General features: G+C 41.3%; 1 protein-coding gene across 1 annotated transcript in view; it reads right to left on the minus strand.

Annotated features, from left to right (window-relative positions):
• Positions 1–7,834: 7,834 nt before the first annotated feature.
• rpp30 (ribonuclease P/MRP 30 subunit) overlaps positions 7,835–20,486 on the minus strand; it is a 56,427-nt gene continuing 43,775 nt past the window's right edge. The window contains exons 10-12 of the mRNA XM_084323613.1: positions 18,230–18,309; positions 16,683–16,775; positions 7,835–9,803 (exon numbers count right to left, since the gene is read on the minus strand). Of these exons, the coding sequence (XP_084179739.1) occupies positions 9,700–9,803; positions 16,683–16,775; positions 18,230–18,309 (277 nt within the window). The 3' untranslated portion in view covers positions 7,835–9,699. The remainder of the gene's footprint in view (positions 9,804–16,682; positions 16,776–18,229; positions 18,310–20,486) is intronic.

Consider the following 20,486-nt stretch of genomic DNA (forward strand, 5'->3'; position numbering starts at 1 on the left):
CAGAACATTGCACTGGGTGAGAGCATACAGTTCATTACCCCCCTTGGTGATTTTTTTTTTGTCAAATCAGTTGTGCAATAGTCACTTTTGGTGAGTTGTTTCTATACAATTCAGTTATATGACATTTAGGTATGACACAGGACTACACAAGCATTTTTGTATAGAAATGTGTCAACAGACTAAAGCAGGGAACCACAAAATTTTGCATACGAATTATGCAGAATGTAATATCATAACTGTCTATTACATTTCTTGCAATTGAGCCAATTTTCCTTAGGTACGGTTTTGAGGTGCGTGTTCAACAGAATGTAGTATCAAAAACAACATTCACAAAAAGTATGGGTTACTGAATGCTGAACTGCACTATTATAATCACTAAGCCAGACCTTACCCTGTGTCCCTGTCACTTGTCTCTGCTGCCCTTTGATAATAAAAAAATGGGCATATTTCAGTTAGTCACAGCAAAAGTCACCTAGTAAAAGTGAGATAATTGACCATATCAAAACATGCTAGGGCTGTACCGAATAGTTCGAAGCTTCGTTCATAATGTTGACATTCACGAATTCTAAATCAACATAAAAAAATTGTAAAAAAAAAAAATCTTAAATTTTTTTTTACATTTTTTTTTGTCAAGGTATGGCGAGTGCCATACCTTGCCATACCAAATGGACGCCCCTGCCTTGATTGATCCTCCAGTCACAACTGTTGCTTCCCCCCGACAGGAAGCAACAGTTGTGCAGTGCTTGATAGGTAAATTAACTACATTTGGATCCTGGGCTGAAAACCAGCCTTTTGACAGTTGTGTAGTGTGCAACTTGGCATAAGTGGTGTAGGATGGGTCAGTGGTGTAGTGTGCACTTGGTCTAGGTGGATAGGATGAATCAGTTGTGTAGTGTGCACTTGGCCTAAGTAGTTAGAATTGGTCAGTTGTGTAGTGTGCACTTGGTCTAGGACGGTGGATACAGGGGCGTAACTTGCGGGGGGGTCCCCCGGAAAAATGTCCCCTGCATGATTTCAGAATGCAGTATTTGTCCCCCCCATGTTTTCCAAACCGCTGCAACTGCGCGGCCTGGCGGCCAGCACTGTGACTCGCTACTACACAGTGCCGGCACTGCAGATTTACCCTACTCTTGGAATTCATTGCCAGATCCTCAAAGTGATACATAAGGGGCGCTGTCTCGATAATGCAGTGTTATTAAAGCAGCGTGTAGCCGACGCATGAACCAGTTGGAACTGGAAATCCGTTGGTAAAGAAATAGCAGCCTGGAATAATTTTTGGACGCTCTCAATTCGCAGTAAAGGAATATATCTGCGGTTTCCCTGGCGGATGGCGAACAAGCCAGCCGATTATACTATGAGTCATGACATTTGACATAGTCTATGACATCATACTTAACTTAAACTTGAACACGGAGGCAGTTACAAGAACTATCAGAGCCCCCGGGAGGGTGGTCGAATACCTTTTGCGATGTATGCAGGGAACGAATTGCAGAGGATAGTGGAGATCGAGCTGCCTGTCGCCCATTCTAACGCAGGAGTCCTGGACCCCTGACAGGTAAGGTAAGCGATTTTAGATGTATCACTTTAAGTGTGCGGCTGTTGTCCGAATACTAGTGAATATTGAAAAATAAAGGCATGACATTTAGAGACGTCCCCGTCGTAGCGTTCTGGTGCGGGGATATGGGTGTCTCTGTGCGGGGGCGCAACAGCAACAGGTGGGGTAGGCTGGGCAGAGATGTATGCATCAAAACGATTACATTGTTTGTCTCGCATACATTCGATTTATAATGCGAGCACCTGCATTACAATCAAATTACTGATCTGTTATGTGTTATGGACCCGAGTCTCGAGAGGCACTTTATAATAGAAAAAAGACAGTGCAAACATGTATATGTCGCTTACAGTTTATTATGCCTATGCAGCTCGTTTATTTTGACAGAGTTAAAAAAAATGCACTAGTATCATTATATTAAATTAGCGGACGTGCAGCTGGACAAGCCCTGGCTCCACGATGACCACTTCTTACAAGAGGCGCCACCGCCTGGGAAAATGCGTATTGCACACCTGGTATTAGAAGAAAAAAAATTGGGAAGGGGGGGGCGCCCCCCCCCCTACCCCCCCCCCCCCCCCCCCCCCCCTGCGACGTAACTGACCACGCCCCCTAATATGTCCCCCCCACCGCTGGGACCAAAGTTCCGCCACTGGGTGGATAGGATGAGTCAGTTGTGCAGTGTGCACTTGGCCTAAGTGGTTAGAATGGGTCAGTTGTGTAGTGCACTTGGCATACAGAAAGTAGTCAGGATGGGTCAGTTGTGCAGTGTGCACTTGGCCTAAGTGGTTAGAATGGGTCAGTTGTGTAGTGCACTTGGCATACAGAAAGTAGTCAGGATGGGTCAGTTGTGTAGTGTACACTTGGCCTAAGTGGTTAGCACGGGCCAGTTGTGTAGTGTGCACTTGGCCTAAGTGGTTAGGATGGGTCAGTTGTGTAGTCTGCACTTGGTCAGGATGGGTAAATGCAAAGGAATAATTTCCCCATGGGGACAATAAAATGCAATTTAACAACAAATTCATCATTTCAGGAGAACCAGGAGTTATTTTGGGACAAATTGTGAAAGGGTATAATATAACCCAGTTTTTCTGCTGCTAATATAACCGTGTCATTTGAGACTGTTTTGTCACAATTGTCATTATGTTCATTTACATTGGACGACTGCCAGAGGAGCAGTTTCCTTGTGGCTGCAGTAACATGAGGCTTACAGCAAATCCTTACACTGCAAGAATGGTCCATGCAGGACAAGATCATTATTTTTATTATTTTATATTAATTATTCAAACAAATTAGGGAAAATGGACAATGGTGTGAGATAATCTCACTTGTTACAATACAATTCACCTTGACCCAATACTTTACCTGAACAAAAAGGCATCTTGTACAAAGCAAAGCAGCCAACATTCAAGACACCATCTATACCAAGTCAAGATGAGTGTAAAATCAAGTTCAATTTAGTTGAAAGTGAAACTACTAAGTGTAGAATAAAACATTACCCAGATTTTCTTCAGTTTTATGCAGTAGTGTAACTGTGTTGGGGTTATCTTTGGGCAACCCAACCCAAAACCCAAGAAACATTTGACAACCTTGGTGAGATTCACCTTCACTTCCTGAAATAGTCCTAATGACCATAACCTAACATCTATCACTCAGCAGTGTTTCCCACAGGATTTTGTGAGACTGTGGTGGGTGAACCTTGGACCCTCTAGGGGGGTCCGGGGGCATGCTCCCCGTAATTGTTTTTTTTGTACATTTTAAAGTTAAATGCATCAATCTGGTGCACTTTCAGAGCAAAATAAAGAGGCCAGATCTATGATGAACTTTGTGCTCAAAACACAAAATCGACTAGAGTAGACTCACAAAGCACCCCAGCCGTTCCATGTATTTGTTAAATTCCAGCACACCTGATTCAACTTAACAAGCCCTTTAGTAGTTGAATCAGGTGTGCTGGTGGTGGAATTTAACAAATACATGGAACGGCTGGGGTGCCTCGAGGAGAGGTTTGAGAACCACTGGACTAGAGCATACATTTGAGCCACCAAAGAAATGACCTGTTGAACTGGTTTATTTTTATAAAATAAAAAAATATACTCGATTACGATTACGACTACTACCACTGCCAATACTACCGATATATCCCTATTGGCAAACTTTATATAATTTTCTTTTTAATATAATACAAATAATATTTTCGGTTCATTATAAAACTGTGGTGGGCCGCCACAGTCTAGGTAATTAATGGGGAAACACCCTAGAAATGGTGTTTCATAAATGCTTATTATTGCATCCCAAACCATGATAGTTTCTCTCTTTTCCCAATCTTCTTGTGTGAGGGTGACACCTTGTGACCATGTGGGGTAATTACAACAGTTTCTTCTGGCGTTTTGTTGAAAGTGGATGGCAAGACTTATTTTCTCGTCATGGAAGATGCACCCCCATAATGACCCTTGCTCTAGTTACTAGACCAATTTATTGTCATAGTAAAAGTACTGCTCTAGATACTAGACACATTTATTGTCATGGTAAAAGTACTGCTCTAGAGTCTACTGTAGATACTAGACTACTTTCTTATCATGGTAAAAGTACTGCTCCAGATACTTGACTACTTTCTTGTCATGGTGAAAAGTACTGCTCTAGATACTAGACTACTTTCTTGTCATGGTAAAAGTACTGCTCCAGATACTTGACTACTTTCTTGTCATGGTAAAACTACTTTCATAATGACCATCCTGCTAAAGTTTCTAGCATTATGTTGTCCATCTTCTATACTTGCTTATTGGTTTGATTTATAAGTAGCCTTCCAAAGCTTGTAGGCTACCCAAAATAAAATAAATTAAAAGAATAAATGTTTGGCAAATAAACAGAAACTGAGTTTATCTGAAGCATCGTTTTGCACCATTTCTGTTGGAGAGATGAGACAGTTAGAGAGAGAGAGAACTTGCAAAACCCAACACTTGTATGGAATGAAGAAAGAAAAGAAAAGCTAGAAATGTCAAGTGGTGGAATTGGTACGACTCAGATTGTTCTTTATTGGCTTTACAAAATGTTCTTTATAAAATGTTTGGTGTGTTATTCCAACATCAAAATTGTATTATAGTCTTTACAACTTGTAATTTACATTTAGTGTCTAGAACTTCTAGACACTAAATGTAAATTACAAGTTGTAAAGACTATAATACAATTTTTTAGAAGATCCAGAAGAAGGCACTCAGTAGAGTGAAGACTTAAGACTCAACAACCTGAACCTCCACACTTTGCCATTACATTCACACTCAGAACTAAGCAAAATCTGCATATGGCTCGCTGATAACAAACTATCATTACACATGGGCAAAACAGAGTCCATTCTCTTCGGTTCAAATAACAAACTCAGCAAGACCGACGGCTTCTCAGTTACAGTGGGTGACAATATTGTCACAAGGAAAGAAGATATTACCTACCTGGGTTCCATCCTAGAGGCAAATCTTTCCTGTGACAAAATGGCATCCAATGTAATAAAAAAAGTCAACCAACGAACTCGTTTCTTGTACCGGATCTCCTCACTGGTAAACAAGAATACCCTGAAGACTCTAGCAGGAGCACTCATTCAAGGGTACTACGACTATGCTTGCACCTCATGGTACCAAAGCACCTCAAAGGCGCTAAAAACAAAATTACAAACATCTCAAAACAAACTGGTCAGACTACTGCTTGACCTTACTCCTAGAACCCACCTCACCCCTGCCCACTTTGACAACCTAGGATGGCTTAGAGTAGACGACAGAGTACAGCAACTTGCAATGGGCCTGGTCTACAAGATACACTACACGACCAAGGTACCCATGTACATGACTAAATACTTCCCAAAGGTCAGTGAATACCACGATCACAACACCAGAGGGAGCTCCACAAATCATGTTAAACCCAGATTCGGCTCAAACAAGGGACTAAACACGTTTCGCAATTATGCCACATCAATGTGGAACGCCCTACCCAAAGCTGTAAAGGAATGTGAATCACTACCCACTTTCAAAAACACTCAAAAAACACCTAAGGGAGACTGCAACTCGAAACTGGCCCCTGTAAATGTCCGAACACAACCCCCTCCAATGTACAGTAAATTACCAAGTATGGTCTTGTCAATAATCCAATGTACAGTGTTGTTTGTACAGTTGTACAGTGTCCCCCACCCACCCCTCCTACCCACCCCCCCCCCCCCCCCACCCAACCACCTCCAACGACTGCTCTACCTCCCGACTCCGAGACACTATCGCCCCAAGGTATGTATAGGGGTCATAGGTTTGACGTGTCAACTGTCAACCTAATATATATTCATATTTTATACCATCTTATATCACAAAGAAAGGGACAACACCTTTCAAATGTCATCATGATCAGACAAGCTGATCAATATGCCAGTTGTCCTTCCGCGTTCAGTTTGCGCGATCTGATTGGCCACTGATGTTCCTCTCAGCACCCAATCGCGGCCTAACTTTCAGCTCCACAAGTCCGTCGCATCAGCTACCTACCTGCATGCGCTACCGGCTACCTGCATCAATATACTACTAACTATCAATGAACTAACTCGCTACCACCGTGCATCAATATACTAACTAACTAGCACATCAATATACTAACTAACGCGCTACCGCCGTGCATCAATATACGCATCAATATACTGCTACCGCCGTGCATCAATATACGCATCAATATACTGCTACCGCCGTGCATCGCTATACTGCTACCTCCGTGCATCAATATACTAACATGAATTGCGCGACCTAGTCAATTCGGTAGAAGAGTCTGGTGGGCGAGATTACGCATGACCAGACTGTGATCTAAAAACTCCTGCCTGTGGCTGAATAATGAAGCCCAAAGTCGCGTCACGCGCAAGAGAATATTACCTACTTATGCGGCATAAGTTAGTTATGGCATGCGTTGTTCATGGGACGGGGTAGCACGGTGTGGTACCTCACTGAGTATTAAAGATTTGAGCAGAAGCGCGTGCACGCACATGCACGCGCTCGCGAGAACGCGCTGCTCGACTCGACTCGTTGTGTTTACCTGCCTCCCGGGCCCCGGCGCTACCTCGCATTATCATAACAATAGCCGCTATAGGCTGGTGTCTTCAACACGTCTGGACTCTTTGTGATGTAAATATGGAACGTCCCAAGTTGCCGCTGCCCACAGAGTGCACCGCCGTCCAAAGGTGAACGACGGCGAACGAAGGGCCAAATCAAAACAGCCGTCAATTCCGAATTGACAACTGTTTTGATTCAACCCCCCACCCACCACCACTCACCCCCGGACAACAACACACTCTGCAAACAGCAGCAACCCGGGACATTCCATATCTACATCACAAACTTTGGGACTGAGTAGATAATTAATTAATCTTCTCTTTATTTTTATTATTTATATTAAAACTGAATCAAACCATAAACAAGGTTGCCTGTTGGGATGTTAGATCCTAATGTGAAAAACTGATTTTATATGTCTGCACTTTATGTGCTAATTTTATGCCTGTCTTAATTCTGTTGTGAAGCACTTTGAGCTGCAGTTTCTGTATGAAAGGCTATACAAACAAAGTGTATTATTGTGCGCGAGGGAACATATGCGCATGCGCGCGGGGCCGCGCGTGCGTGCGCGCGGCGTCATTATCCTGCGTGGCGGCTCAGTCCATAATAACAACGCAACCCCCCCCCCACTCCTACCCCCCCCCCCCCCCCCCAACCACCTCCAATGTACAGTCCCACCCCCACCTACCCAATCCAATGTACAGTTTCTACGCCTAATGTATATACTCTTTTCTTTCTGGACTCTTTTTGTATCACAAATACAGTACTGTAATTGCAAATCTGGTATGTCATAAATGTATAGATGTAGCAGTACTGTCTATCTGTATGTCATGTATGTCATTTATGTTACGATGAATTGGAAATGGGGGACCCTGGTGGAAACAAGACGAAAGTCTTTCTCTGGTCTGCATCCCCTTAACAATTGTATGTATTGAGCTGTACTGCACTGTACCCATTCTGCAATCTGTTAATAAAGTTTTCATTCATTCATTCATTCACACTGGTTATAAGTTATGCCGTGATCAATATTAAAACTCACTGCTCGTCCACCCAACGTAAACAGAGCGTTAATATAGAGATGAAAACAATACACTACGTTATTTCGATTGATATGAATAGCCAGTTACGTTAATATAGAGTGTAAGGGCAACCTAACAAGAAATGTTGCCAGTGAGGGAATACTGGGTGAAGCTCTTTCCTACGCGTGATGCTTGTTGATAATAAAATGATGTCTTCTCCTTGGTCACTGTTGAGTGTTTTATTACTACTTGCGGTGTGGACAAATATAAGCATACAAAATAAACTCAAAAATTGACTCAATGTAACTGAAAACAAACAAACGAGCACGGTAAAAAGATAGTGTGGCTTCCCTGTGATAATTACCCAAATTCCCTGCCGCTGCACACCTGTGAACCCATACATATAGACTGCACCTAAGCGCACATGAGCCCCGCCTCCTGAGCCCACTGCCTGCTAATTGGTCAACACTTTCATGATGACACGGTGCCTTCATACAGTAACATAAAGGCAGAAAATCATTAAATTGGCTACAACATAGAGATTAAAACAATACGTTATTTATATTGATGTGATGTCGGACTGAAGGACTTGGGCTGTGGAACTGAAAGCTAGGCGCGATTGTTAGGAGTAACGCGATTGGGCGCTGAGAGAAACTACCAGCTACCAGCCACCACCACCAGGACAGCCCCAGGCTACCGGTTAACGGTGATCGCCAAACTGCCGCTTGTGCCCCAGGCTACCGGTTAACGGTGATCGCCAAACTGCCGCTTGTGCCCCAGGCTACCGGTTAGTCAGTGGCCAATCAGATCGCACAAACCGAACCCGGAAGGACAACTGGCTTAGGGAAAGTATTCACGCTTAATGTGAAAACCATAAATAAATCTATCAAAAAATGTATGAACTGAGAAATAGCTTCCCTTAAATAAATCCATCAAAAAATGATGAACTGACCAACAGCAGAAGTGATGCTTCATTTGCGTAATTCATTTTCATTTCAGTTTGTATTATACATATTATTCATCTGTTCATTTTGCTTGATTGTTATTGTCCCATAATGAAATGAACACCATAGATGGTGCCTGTGTATTAATTGACTTTATTTATATCTTTTTTAGAATAATTTCATTTAAAAATAAAATACACATCAGTCATCATTTTCAAATCCACATAATCATAAATCTAATGTCAAATGACCCTACTGTAAAGGCCCAAGCCTGTATATATTTATAAAAATTAAAAATAAACACAAAATTCCAAACAAATACTTTCGACATAACCTAAAAGTAACATTATGCTCTGTTCTCAGGTCTCATATTTTAGGTAATTTGCACTCTTTAGAATTCAGAGTTGTGGGTCTTGAGGTCTATATACTAACAGCCTGGTTTTTACAAATACTTAGGCCTATAAGTGGAGCTACAGTGACAGACTACTGTGGTTGTACTGGGCAGCTCCTAGTGGTAGACACTGTGGTTGTACTGGGCAGCTCCTAGTGATCGACACTGTGGTTGTACTGGGCAGCTCCTAGTGGTCGACACTGTGGTTGTACTGGGCAGCTCCCAGGTGTGAATGTGTAAAACTGTGTAAGTGTGAAGCAGGGTGTTGCTGAAAAAGAGCATTCATGCTCAGCGAACCTATCCTTGGTAAATGAAGGTTAAAGCTGCAATAACTATTTTCTGACCACTAGTGAGTTACCTCTATAAACAAACTTTTCCCCTCAAAACAAAGTCTTGTCATGTACAAACATAAAAATGCCTTACTGAAACAATCTTGTTGTAACTAAGAGATTTGCTGAAAAATGGTTGTACAACCTCTCCGACAAATAAGTGTGAATGCATGATCTATCATTATCCGAGGAATTGCAGTTCCCGTTTACATTTTAATTACCGTAAATAAACTGCAGAGTGTGGATTGACCCCCGACGGTATTTAGATATTGGTGTTAAAACACAGCAAGTTTGTCCTGGGAAAATAATTGTTGTGTGTGTGCGCGTGTAACCTAACTCAAGATTGTGTTTTTCATTTTGATTCTTGAATTAAAATGAAAAGTGCTGAGTAATGAAAGTTAATAGGCATATTAGTCTGTGTGTGTTTTAGTTCTTTTGGCTGCAGGGGGATCCTCTTCTTCTCCCAACGAACATGAGTGATGAGTCTCTGTTTTCTTTGCAAGGGCCTTCGTCTCTGGAAGAGGAAGAAGTTCATGATTTAATTTAAAAAAAAAGTATTTTTAGATGTATTAATATTAACACATTCCCTGCCACGCTTCTATCCATCAGTGTATGATCACTGCCACCAGTCTAAGCCTATGGAGATGAATAATAATAAACACACTGAAAATGACGTCAGCGTCCTCTTACCGTTCGCCGATGAGACTGGAGGAAAAAGATCCCACTTATTTGACGGTGATCTACTCTATCCATTTCCGGTTTGTATAATAATAATAAACGCCCAAATCATATAGATTATCGAGTTATGGCAGCGATCCATATACACGATGTGTGTCTAAAGTCCCGCAACAATATGCGAGTGCCGGACGCATTTTCCCGGTGCACCGAGATCACCAGAGATCCATTTCCGGTTGTAACTCGCCGATCATCCACCAGGCGGCAGTATTGAAGCGTTGCAGAGTTGTGCAGGCTCCCACTGCATCAGACCAGGCTCCGTGAGGGCATTCTGAATACCATGGCGAAAAAATGAAATATGATCTCAATAACGTTGTACGCCGTGGAATGGCAGAATTAGCATGACCTTTGAAACACGTTGTACGACGTTTATGGCGCAGGATGTGTTAAAAATAAATGTAAACATGCAAAGGCCAGATTTTAGTTTCGTTTTACATTTTGTTATGGAAAAATTTTAGTAGTCACATTTTTCAGTAACTGACTGTACACATTCAAAAAGTAGGAAACCCAGTAAAACGGTCATCATTCTAATGTTTTAGGGCCGTCAGCGAATATACTATATTCCAATGAATAATCAAATTGTACATTTGATTGTGAAAATGAATATTCGATTGTGGAAATAAAACAGCACCCGGATGTTGGGTGAACTGTCATTTAATGCGCATCCCTGAATACGCTGCATGACGGACAAGAGACACGCAACGTCATTTTCATTTAGTGGAGTGAAAATGAAACAGAGGTATATTCCTTGAGCTGAAGAACGTGCCAATAATTCAACAACAACTACATGGTATGATGGCAGAGTTTAGAACTCAATTCGGCTGCAGAGTGATTTGCACAATCTAAAAACCCCTGTTTGGAAATACACTAGACGGCAACCTTGTTGCTGTTGTTTGTTCCCTTGAGACAAAGTTGTATACAAGCTTTTTTATGCTAAGGCTAGCGTTTTGAGTTATAGCGTCAAGAATGTAAGTAGCCTACTTTTCAGTTTTTTTAATAGCACTTTAGTGTAAATCATAAATGAATAGTCAAACGTAAATTTTTGCCAATTTTGACAGCCCAAGAATGTTCACAATGTCACCACTGATGATGCAAACATAGCAACATTGTCAACGACTTTCAGTGGAATTGCGTTGCTATGGGGACGGATTGGGCTGCAGCCTGCAGTTGAGTTGTTTCAGTATTTTCCAATGTCAACAACTGAGCGGAAAATCAAAAGTAGTACATTTCAAATGTTTGCCGTCAAGTTGAAACCATCTATAGGCAAGTCTGGGACCCAGACTTGTGGAGACCCGTAGTTTATGAAACAAGGATTTACTCTAGTCTAGGCCAGGGGCGAAAATCTGATATCAACTTTGGGGGGGACAATTACATTACATTTTCTCAAGAGCAATTTCTGGGGGGAGGGGGACACACCAAAAGTAGTGCTGTAACACATAGCCTACGGTGTAATATGTTAAATGTATATTGAGGAACAGAGTTATTTTGTATGTTAGAAGAGACTTTTAAGTTTAAGTCAAGCACTTTGATATGTTATGTTGACTGTTTAAACAAATCGTTTAACGATAAAAACATACTTATACTTTAGACCGTATTTTAGTATGAATATGTGAATGAAAAAGTATAACGTTGTTACACCCTGAACAATAGATATAGGACGTTGAATGGGCCATAGTAATGTCAATTTAGCAATACAATTTAAAAAGTTATAGCCCTGCAAAGAAGGGGAACTTCTCCATGTTAAATAGGGCTGGCGAGGGATGGTAAATTATGAATTTAACCCTGGCGATCAAAGTGTTAACACTTTGGGTGCCGGGAACCGTCTTTAGACGTTATTCCCGGCCATGCTCAAGTTGCCGGAGGACGCTTTACGTCGTCCTTATATCAATATTTCAAAAATCTGCGATCGGATTCATATGTCCCCTCCGCTGGCCTGAGATCCACCAGCAGGACCCACTGAGCTCTCTGGCGGTTCAGGAGCGCCATCTGGTGGCCGATCGGCGCAATCGCTTAAACAGGATGTGCCATAGAGGTTGTGCTAGACGTCCGTATTGCTTCCGGCCACTCGGTACATGTCCCGTGACTCTGGCTCGTCACGCTACATAGCGATCGATTGCCAATAACTCGATAAACAACATGATTTGGACATATATACCATTATACAAGCTGGAGATGGGCCGGGTAAATCGCCATCCCATAATGATAGAATTTCTACTCTACGATGATCGCCCAACGGCGCGCGGAGACTGGGGTGAGTTTGAGCGTGTAACGTTACCGTCTTCGATACTAACTGCTATTATCAACATTTGACCCACATTAGATGATTGGTATAACGCTGCCCACGGAATTATAAACACCCCCTCGCCCATCCGGTCAACATCAGATGACGTGTAGTAACTTCTAGAAGTACGTCTAGTTGGAATTTTTTATATCGCGCTGATTGCCATCAAACTGTATTTCATCATCAATATAATGCATTTGGGGCTATATATCACGTTCTGGAGAAAGCTGCAGAAAGAGATGAAAACATACTTATACATTAGACCATACTTTACTATGAATATGTGAATGAAAAAGTTTAACGTTGCTACACAATGAACAATACATATAGGACTTTGAATGGGCCCTAATAATGGCAATGTAGCAATAGAATTTAAAAAGTTATAGCCCTGCAAAGAAGGGGACTTTCTCCATAGACAAATAGCGCTGGCAATCTATGGTATATCATGAATTTAACCTTAGGCAGCCAAAGTGTTAATTGTTAAATAAAGGTTCAATAAAAATGTCCATATTTTATTTATTTTTTTGAACACATTTTTTTATTTTCAATTTTTTTGACATGACATACAGTAAAACTAGACACAAATATTAAAAGTAAAAATCCACAATAAATCATAGGACTATGATAGTCCAGTATTTAAATAAAAATAAATGTAGATTAAAGGATATACATATACATAATAATAATTACGATACACTACAATACATACAAATGCTCTTGCTGGCTCTTCTGCACCCTTCCTTTCTCCTTCCCCCCCACCCCCCCCTCAGGACCCCCCTTGGACAGTAACCACCATTTCGTTTAACACCAAGGATCACAAATTCAAATGCTGTGCTCTATCTTCTCCACCATATCTGACCAAATTGCTATGTTGGCTTCACTGACACCCAGAATTTGTGCGGTAGACATCTCTAAATAAATCACATCTAGATAGGTAAGAATCCATACCTTCAGGCACATTTTATCCGGTTGAATCCAGCGTGATGCTATTAACCTTTTGGCAGCCGTAAGACCGGACAAGATTAGCCTCTTAACATGTACTGAATGTGATAACTGAGAGACATCATTCAGCAACAATACCGAAGGCAGTACAGGTATGGTCAGAAACAAAAGTTCTGATAATTGTGTGGTTACTTCTTCCCAGAATATCTTCACAAACTGAGTCTAGGGGAAGGACTTCATACGAAGACGTAAGTGACGATAAAAATCAGAGACGAAGCCTCTCGATGTCTCCTTTTCATAAAATAATTTGTGATATCTGTGGTGCACAAGTGGACTCTTTAAAGGAACTCCATGAGCCTTCAAAGCAGCTCTTAATTGTAGATAGAAATAATAAGTAGAGCAGGTGAGGTTACATTTGTTATGTATATCTCGATAGCTACAGAAACCCTGTTTGTTGAAAATATCTCCTAATGTATATATGCCCTTCTTTTCCCATTTGGTAAATCTGATAGGCTGTTTTCCAATAAGGAGTAAATTCAATTGTTATTAAATATGGGAGAATGACTATGCCATTTATATTGGTTAGTACATTTTTTCTGTGTCACGCCATATCCGGATCACATGTGTAATAAGAGGGCCACATTTCAAGTTGCATTGCTTAATAGATAAGTTTGTGTATACTATATCCTGTAGTCTATGTGGTGCCACTATATTCTCCTCTAATTGTCTCCAGGATACAGCTGTTTGAGAGTCAAACCAGGTGATCAGTGGTCTTAAAGAGAACGCTTTAAAATAGTAGTAGAAGTCTGGAAATGCTAAACCACCGGGGGCCCCATACAACTTTTTGCATAGGGCCCCCAAAGAGCCAGAGCCGGCCCTGCCTGCATGCATGCATGATGCATGCACTGAGCACACACACCACACGTATGTTACATACACAATGCTACACACATCACCACACCCACACACATACATTCATATACACACACATACTGCATGTACATTATACCCACATAAACCTATGCATATATATATATACACATACATGCCCATATACACCCATTCCTAATTATAAAAATGTAAAAAAAAAATATATATATATATATATATATATATATATATATATACATATACATGCCTACACACTACTCATATTTAAGAGAATAATGAGGTATTTTTTTCATAATAATAATAATAATAATATATCACTTGTATTTGTTATCATCCATAGATAATTTAAGCCTTCACCTTGTTCTCATCCTTCTGGCTCTTAGTTTAATATTTATTAATTGGGAAAAATAAAAATAAATAAACACTGTTTGCGGCATGTTAAGGTCTACAAGGTATAGGCTATTAATTAAATACATCATTTTTAGAGTAACAAAACGAAAATCCTTTCACAATAATCTTTCGTTTGTTGTCCATGTGTAAGCTCACATGAGATTACATCTTCTAATGGGAGTCGGGGAAGATAGACGCAAAAGAGAGGGCTGGGGGGAAAACTGCAATTGTCTTATAAAGTTCAATATTCCATATTGTCCGGATAATCATGAAAAAAGAAAAAAGAAAGGGAGGAGATGGCGATGGTGGGGAATTGTCACTGGATTCCAGTAGAACTATTCTATTATATGGTCGTCACATTCACTTCACAGTACCTTAGTCTCTCAGATGTGAGCCAACAGTCTCACCGTCTGCTCCGTGCCTCTGGTCGCGCACCCTCTGGAACGCGGTGGATTGGGCATCTGCGCTGCGCACCGGGGCCTGATATAGCCTCGGCTCGGTAGTGGGGATAATTCCCCGCTCCCTTAAGCACGCGTCTGCCTCTTCTGGGGAGTCATACGTTGTAGTTGTTCCACCATCTCCAAACACCTTAAGTTTGGCTGGGTATATGATGTGTGATTTCACTCCTTTTTCTTTCAGTTGTTTTCTTATTGGGGCGTACCTGCTTCTTTCATTTTGAATCTTGCTTGAGAAATCCTGAGAGAAGTAGATTCGATTGTCTCCTACTTTGATCTCTTTCTTAGACCAGGCTGCTTGTAGGACTTTCTGCCGGGTGTTCCACTGTAGGAAACGCACCACAAAGGATCGAGGGGTTGCATTTACCTGTGTCGGCTTCTTACTGAGCGTGCGGTGCGCTGCGACAATATGCAGTGTATCCGCGGGGATCTGCAGCTTTTCCACTAGTGCACTAATGAAATCCACTGCATTGTCCCCCTCTGCGCCTTCCTTTACTTGGTAAATCCGTATGTTGTTCTGCCGAGATTTATTTTCTAGGTATTCTACTTTTTCATTCGTCTTTTTTTGTTCTTGTAGCAGGTGTTTCAGGGCCGCGTTTGTAGTCGCCTCTCTCTCTCTTCAAGCTGATGTATTCTTTGCTCGGCCTCTATAATGTTAGTTGCAGCCTCTCCTAATTCAGAGTGGATTTCGTTAACTTACTTTTTTATTTGTTTAATCTCCGACGTAAAATTCCCAAACTCGGATCGGAGATCTCCAATTTGTTTGGAAATGTCTTCTTTGAAGTCCGTCAACATCATCTTGATACTTTGTTCGAGCTTTTACATTTCTGGTTCCGATTCGTTTGTCCCGCGTGGCGGCTTCTTTATCTTGCTCTTTGTCGTATTCGTCTGAGTAACCGCTCCTGATCTCAGATCCATTGGCACAACATGATTTGATTTATATTTATATTTCGAGTTGAGTTACGTTAATTTCAACACATTTTGGAGGTTGTGAGGAGACACTCACAGCGACATGAACTTGCGTGCCGTCAACCCGAAGTTCCTCTTGGCCATATTTTACAAGTCTAAAAAATAGAGAACATTTCATAATGTTGCCAAACAAAAACTTAACAAACTTACCTGAGACACACACACAGTGTGCAGATTATTTACAGTAGGAGCTTCTAATCTATCATATTATCATCTACCAGGTAGCTAGCTAGTCAAACACTGGTTGATGTTACTAGCAGCTACTGCTAGCAACGTCAGCTAACCGCTAGCTAACATAATAGTGACCTGTAATTCAAAATTAAGAGAAGGTGATATTTATAAATGTGTTTTATTGTATTGAGTGGTAGAAGTAAAGACATGTCTAACATTATCCTTTGTTTGAACAACTTACTGGCAAGGTCTGCCACCAATGACAGACTCGGTGTCAGTGATATTCCCACTGCATGCGCCACTGACTGCTGGGAGTGAGAGGCAGTTGATCAAACCATTGTGAGGGAAATGCGGGGGGGGGGGTCGCAATCTTTGGAAACTTAAAAACTATCGCTATTAAGTGTCTATAATCAGCACAAGTTCTTTCATTGCGTATGATCAATTCTATTGAAATTACACAGTCATGTTTACAGTGATATATTGGGGGAGACATATCATATTTTTCTCATGTCGCCCCTGTCCCCAGTGGGATTTCCGAGCCTGGTCTAGGCCAACCTACCGTCCGTGGTCTGTGGTGAAGCCTCTTGCTGCTGAGGGAGCTCTGTCGAAGTCTTCATGGTGTAGATAATACCACTGGCTGTCTTTCTAGTCTCTGGAGACGGAACAACGTGAATTACTGAAAGATTACTACTGTAGAGAATTACATAAAACTATACATTGGATCTGCTGAAGAGACTATTTAGTCTAGTCTTGATATTTCTGATTTCTGGAACACAACAATAACAGCATGTGTAACACAATGGCACTATATCAATCGGTTGTGACCAAATTCTCATTAACACGACCATGAATGAATGAGTTTTTTTTTCTTTTTCCCAGAGCACTGGAGTTGGCTAAAGCTCTCCTGACTTAATTCCAATACAACAGAGCAACTGCACAAACCTTCAAAAGAGTGTTCCCAAAATCAATATTTCTACTTTTGACATTTGTAACTGAATTGCAGCGAGGAGAGCTGCAGCCAAGTCAAGTGCCTAGAAAAGCTTTGTTGAAAAAAATATTTCAGTGGCCGTACTTTCAGATTGAATAATGGAGTGAAGTTAAATGAGATGGCAAACCATGAAATATTTACATGCATGTAGAAGGACAGTTTAGTTTAGTTTATTAGGATTCCCATTAACTACTGCATCCATGTGCTGGGTCACAGATCATCAGTAAGCAGGCATCCTCTTCAGCATTTTAACCTCTTAACACATTCGCGGCCATTCGATTTCCCCATCTAGCTCTAGCTGGCCAGGTTTCCATTACATAGTTTCACTGTGCGTCACCTTGTTTGTAGTAGCAATAATAGTAGTAATAGTACCAGTAGCAATAGTACTAGTAAAGTAGTATTAACATTAGGGGTGTAACGATGCATCGATTAATCGAAATGCATCAATTATAATGTGTTCGATTCGATGCATCAATTTGAATATGTTAGAATCGATTATAATTGAAATTAATCAAGCTAAACTTTTAAACAACAATCTCCCCAGCACCCCCCCCCCCCCCCCCACGACGCACACACAACACTAAGGGATAGTGCAATTATCTTTTATACCCCCGTTTATGTTTATGTTATGTCTATTATGCCTTACTCTTGTCTTTATATTTATTACTGTGTTTAGGACTGTGTTTTTATGATCTAGGACTATGTGACGGCTAGCACCTAGGGCTGCATTTTAAATTTTGTTGTAACATTGTAACAATGACAATAAAGATCATTCTATTCTATTCTTCATTCATTCTTCATTCTATTTTATATTAGGACAAGTGCATGACAGTAAGGTTAGTTAGGGTTAGATTCTTTTTTAAATTTAATTTCAGATAAAGATTGAAAAAATGCATCTTTAGTCGATGGCGAAAGATTGCACGGGTTTCGGCTGCCCTAACTGTGGTGGGAAGTTCGTTCCACCATTGTGGGGCAAGGACCGAGAATAGGCGACTTCTCTTTGATGACCCTCCCGTAGGTCGGATAGGAGTAGGTCTGAGGCGGCCAGCATATTAACAATGGCAGTAGTAGTAATAATAGTTGTAGTATTGTAGCAGTAATAGTAGTAGTATATTTACCTGCGTGTAGTAGGACAGACCGACAGTTAGAAGAGACAGCCTCTTTAGCAGCTCCCTCTGACAAACCAAACAGTAGGCCTCTGGACAGCAGAGCAGGTTAAGGATTATTATAAACATAATAGACCGCAGAAGTGGCCACGTCCCCTGGTTCTAAACGCCTTCCATTACCATTAGGACACACTACTGACTAATCATTAACATAATTCATACAATGTAAATAAATACATCTGCTGATAAAAGGTGTACTGTATATTAATTTAAGCGCCAAACTAACAACGACTTCAATAGATCAAAAGACATGCACACACACTAGTATATAAATTAACAATTAAATGTATGTATAAATACAGTGGTGGCCAAAATTATTAGAACACTTGGCATATTTAAGAGGTTTCAGTTGTTGTTCAATTGGCCATTAAAATACCAATAAAACAAATGTAATATACCGGTATACAAAGTCATTGTTGTGAAGGGCCAGATTAAACCGAATATATATATTTATTTATATATATATATTTAATTGTATTTGTATATTCTCTAATATTCCCTGATATCCCTTGTATATTCCTTGTACAATATGCATTGAATATCCATTCTAGCCTACTGAACATCCCATAATAGTCTCCATTCTACTATTGGTCGAGACCTTGGTGCCAGGCTGCCATACCCCTCAGACCCAGTTCAAACGTACCGCTCGACATGTACGAACAAGTCCTAGTTCCGCGTAGGAATTTGGCTACCGCACCACTAATGGGACTATTTGTTCATAGTGCGTATATATAATGCGCTACTAAAGTAGGACTTTCTTTTCAGTCCAGTTTCTTACCCTCCAATAGAGTCACAGACGTAAAGCCTCCCCGCGATGCCACGTGTGGGAGTAAGGCCAAGTTCGGCCTACCATCGGTATTGAGACATCGTGTATATTAATATTTGAATAGTCATATTTGGCACTATATCGTCGAGTTGGACGTAGTCTATTAAGCTAATAATAGTCTGTTAATATATAGTGCTTCGTGCGGTGAGAATACTACCGTAGTCAGTATCCCATCGTTTCGGGCAGAGAACTGGCTGCTTACCCAGGGTGGTTGACCCTATGTGAAGCTGCACCCGAGGAGCCCCAGAGCCGACGAGCGAGTGGACCTGTATACCGGATTATTCTACCGACGACAGCCCGCCTTCCCAGGCACGGATTATGCTTTGGATACTTTGATTATTCTATGGATAAAGACCCCCGACACTACCGTGTGTTGGAACCCCCCCCCTGGAGAGGACGCAAGGTGAGGAGACGCTCTGCAAGACGAGGTCTCTCCACATCTCTCCCCCGTGGACCGGAGAGAGCCGGCCCACAAAGAGTCCACCTGCTTTCATCTGTGGTCCAAGGATCGCCGGCGCATTGAACGGCACTACAGTGGGTTCACCTGGGATACCCTTGGCCGGACGAGGCAGCTGGATTCTACCCCCCCCCCCCCTCCTACTCCTGTCGGCTTACAAGCGACCGGATTAACCCCCTCTAGTGTATCCAGCCTATAATCATTAAAGTATCATTGCTGTTATTCCTTAACTATTCCAGGTCGTATATTTACCACCTGCGCCTTCAGAGATTGGACATTATCTATTGATATACCGACGAATACTCCTTGCCATAAAAGTGCATACTATTTCAATTCATAAATGTAATTAAGTGATTAAGTGTTTATTCTACACACCATCGCTGTGTAGGAAATAAAGACCTGCTTCTAATTCGTACATTTGTGTTGGATCCGTTTCATCTACGTGAGAGTGTTCATGATAATATATTTATGCCGTGTACTGGGTGGCCGAATATTAAGTACAAAGGTAGTGGTAGTAAGTATCATATCTAGTAATACAGTCAGGGAATTGTACCCCTCAGTTACAGTCATCATTATGCTCTATAAACCATAGAATAGAGCCACCATAAGGAGATTTACGTCATCTTCCTTACAGAAAACTAGCTAGGCCTATTTCACTGTCAATGTCACACAATCATGTTCCTTCAGTCCAATCACTGTAAAGTACACTTTAGACCACCATGATGCCACCAATTCACACCAGAACCGAAAGGGGAGGTAGGAAAAATAAACTTTCAGATAAGTGAAGCATCTCATAATTCTCATTCTAAAGGACCAAAGAAAGACCTCACGAGAACTGTGCGACAAGATCAACACCACAATGACTAATGGTGCAACAGTGTCTTCAAGAACTGTGCGTCGGAAACTGGGAGAACAAGGACTTTACT

This window comes from Notolepis coatsorum, assembly GCF_963971535.1.
Source record: "Notolepis coatsorum genome assembly, chromosome: 10".
Classification (NCBI taxonomy): Eukaryota; Metazoa; Chordata; class Actinopteri; order Aulopiformes; family Paralepididae; genus Notolepis; species Notolepis coatsorum.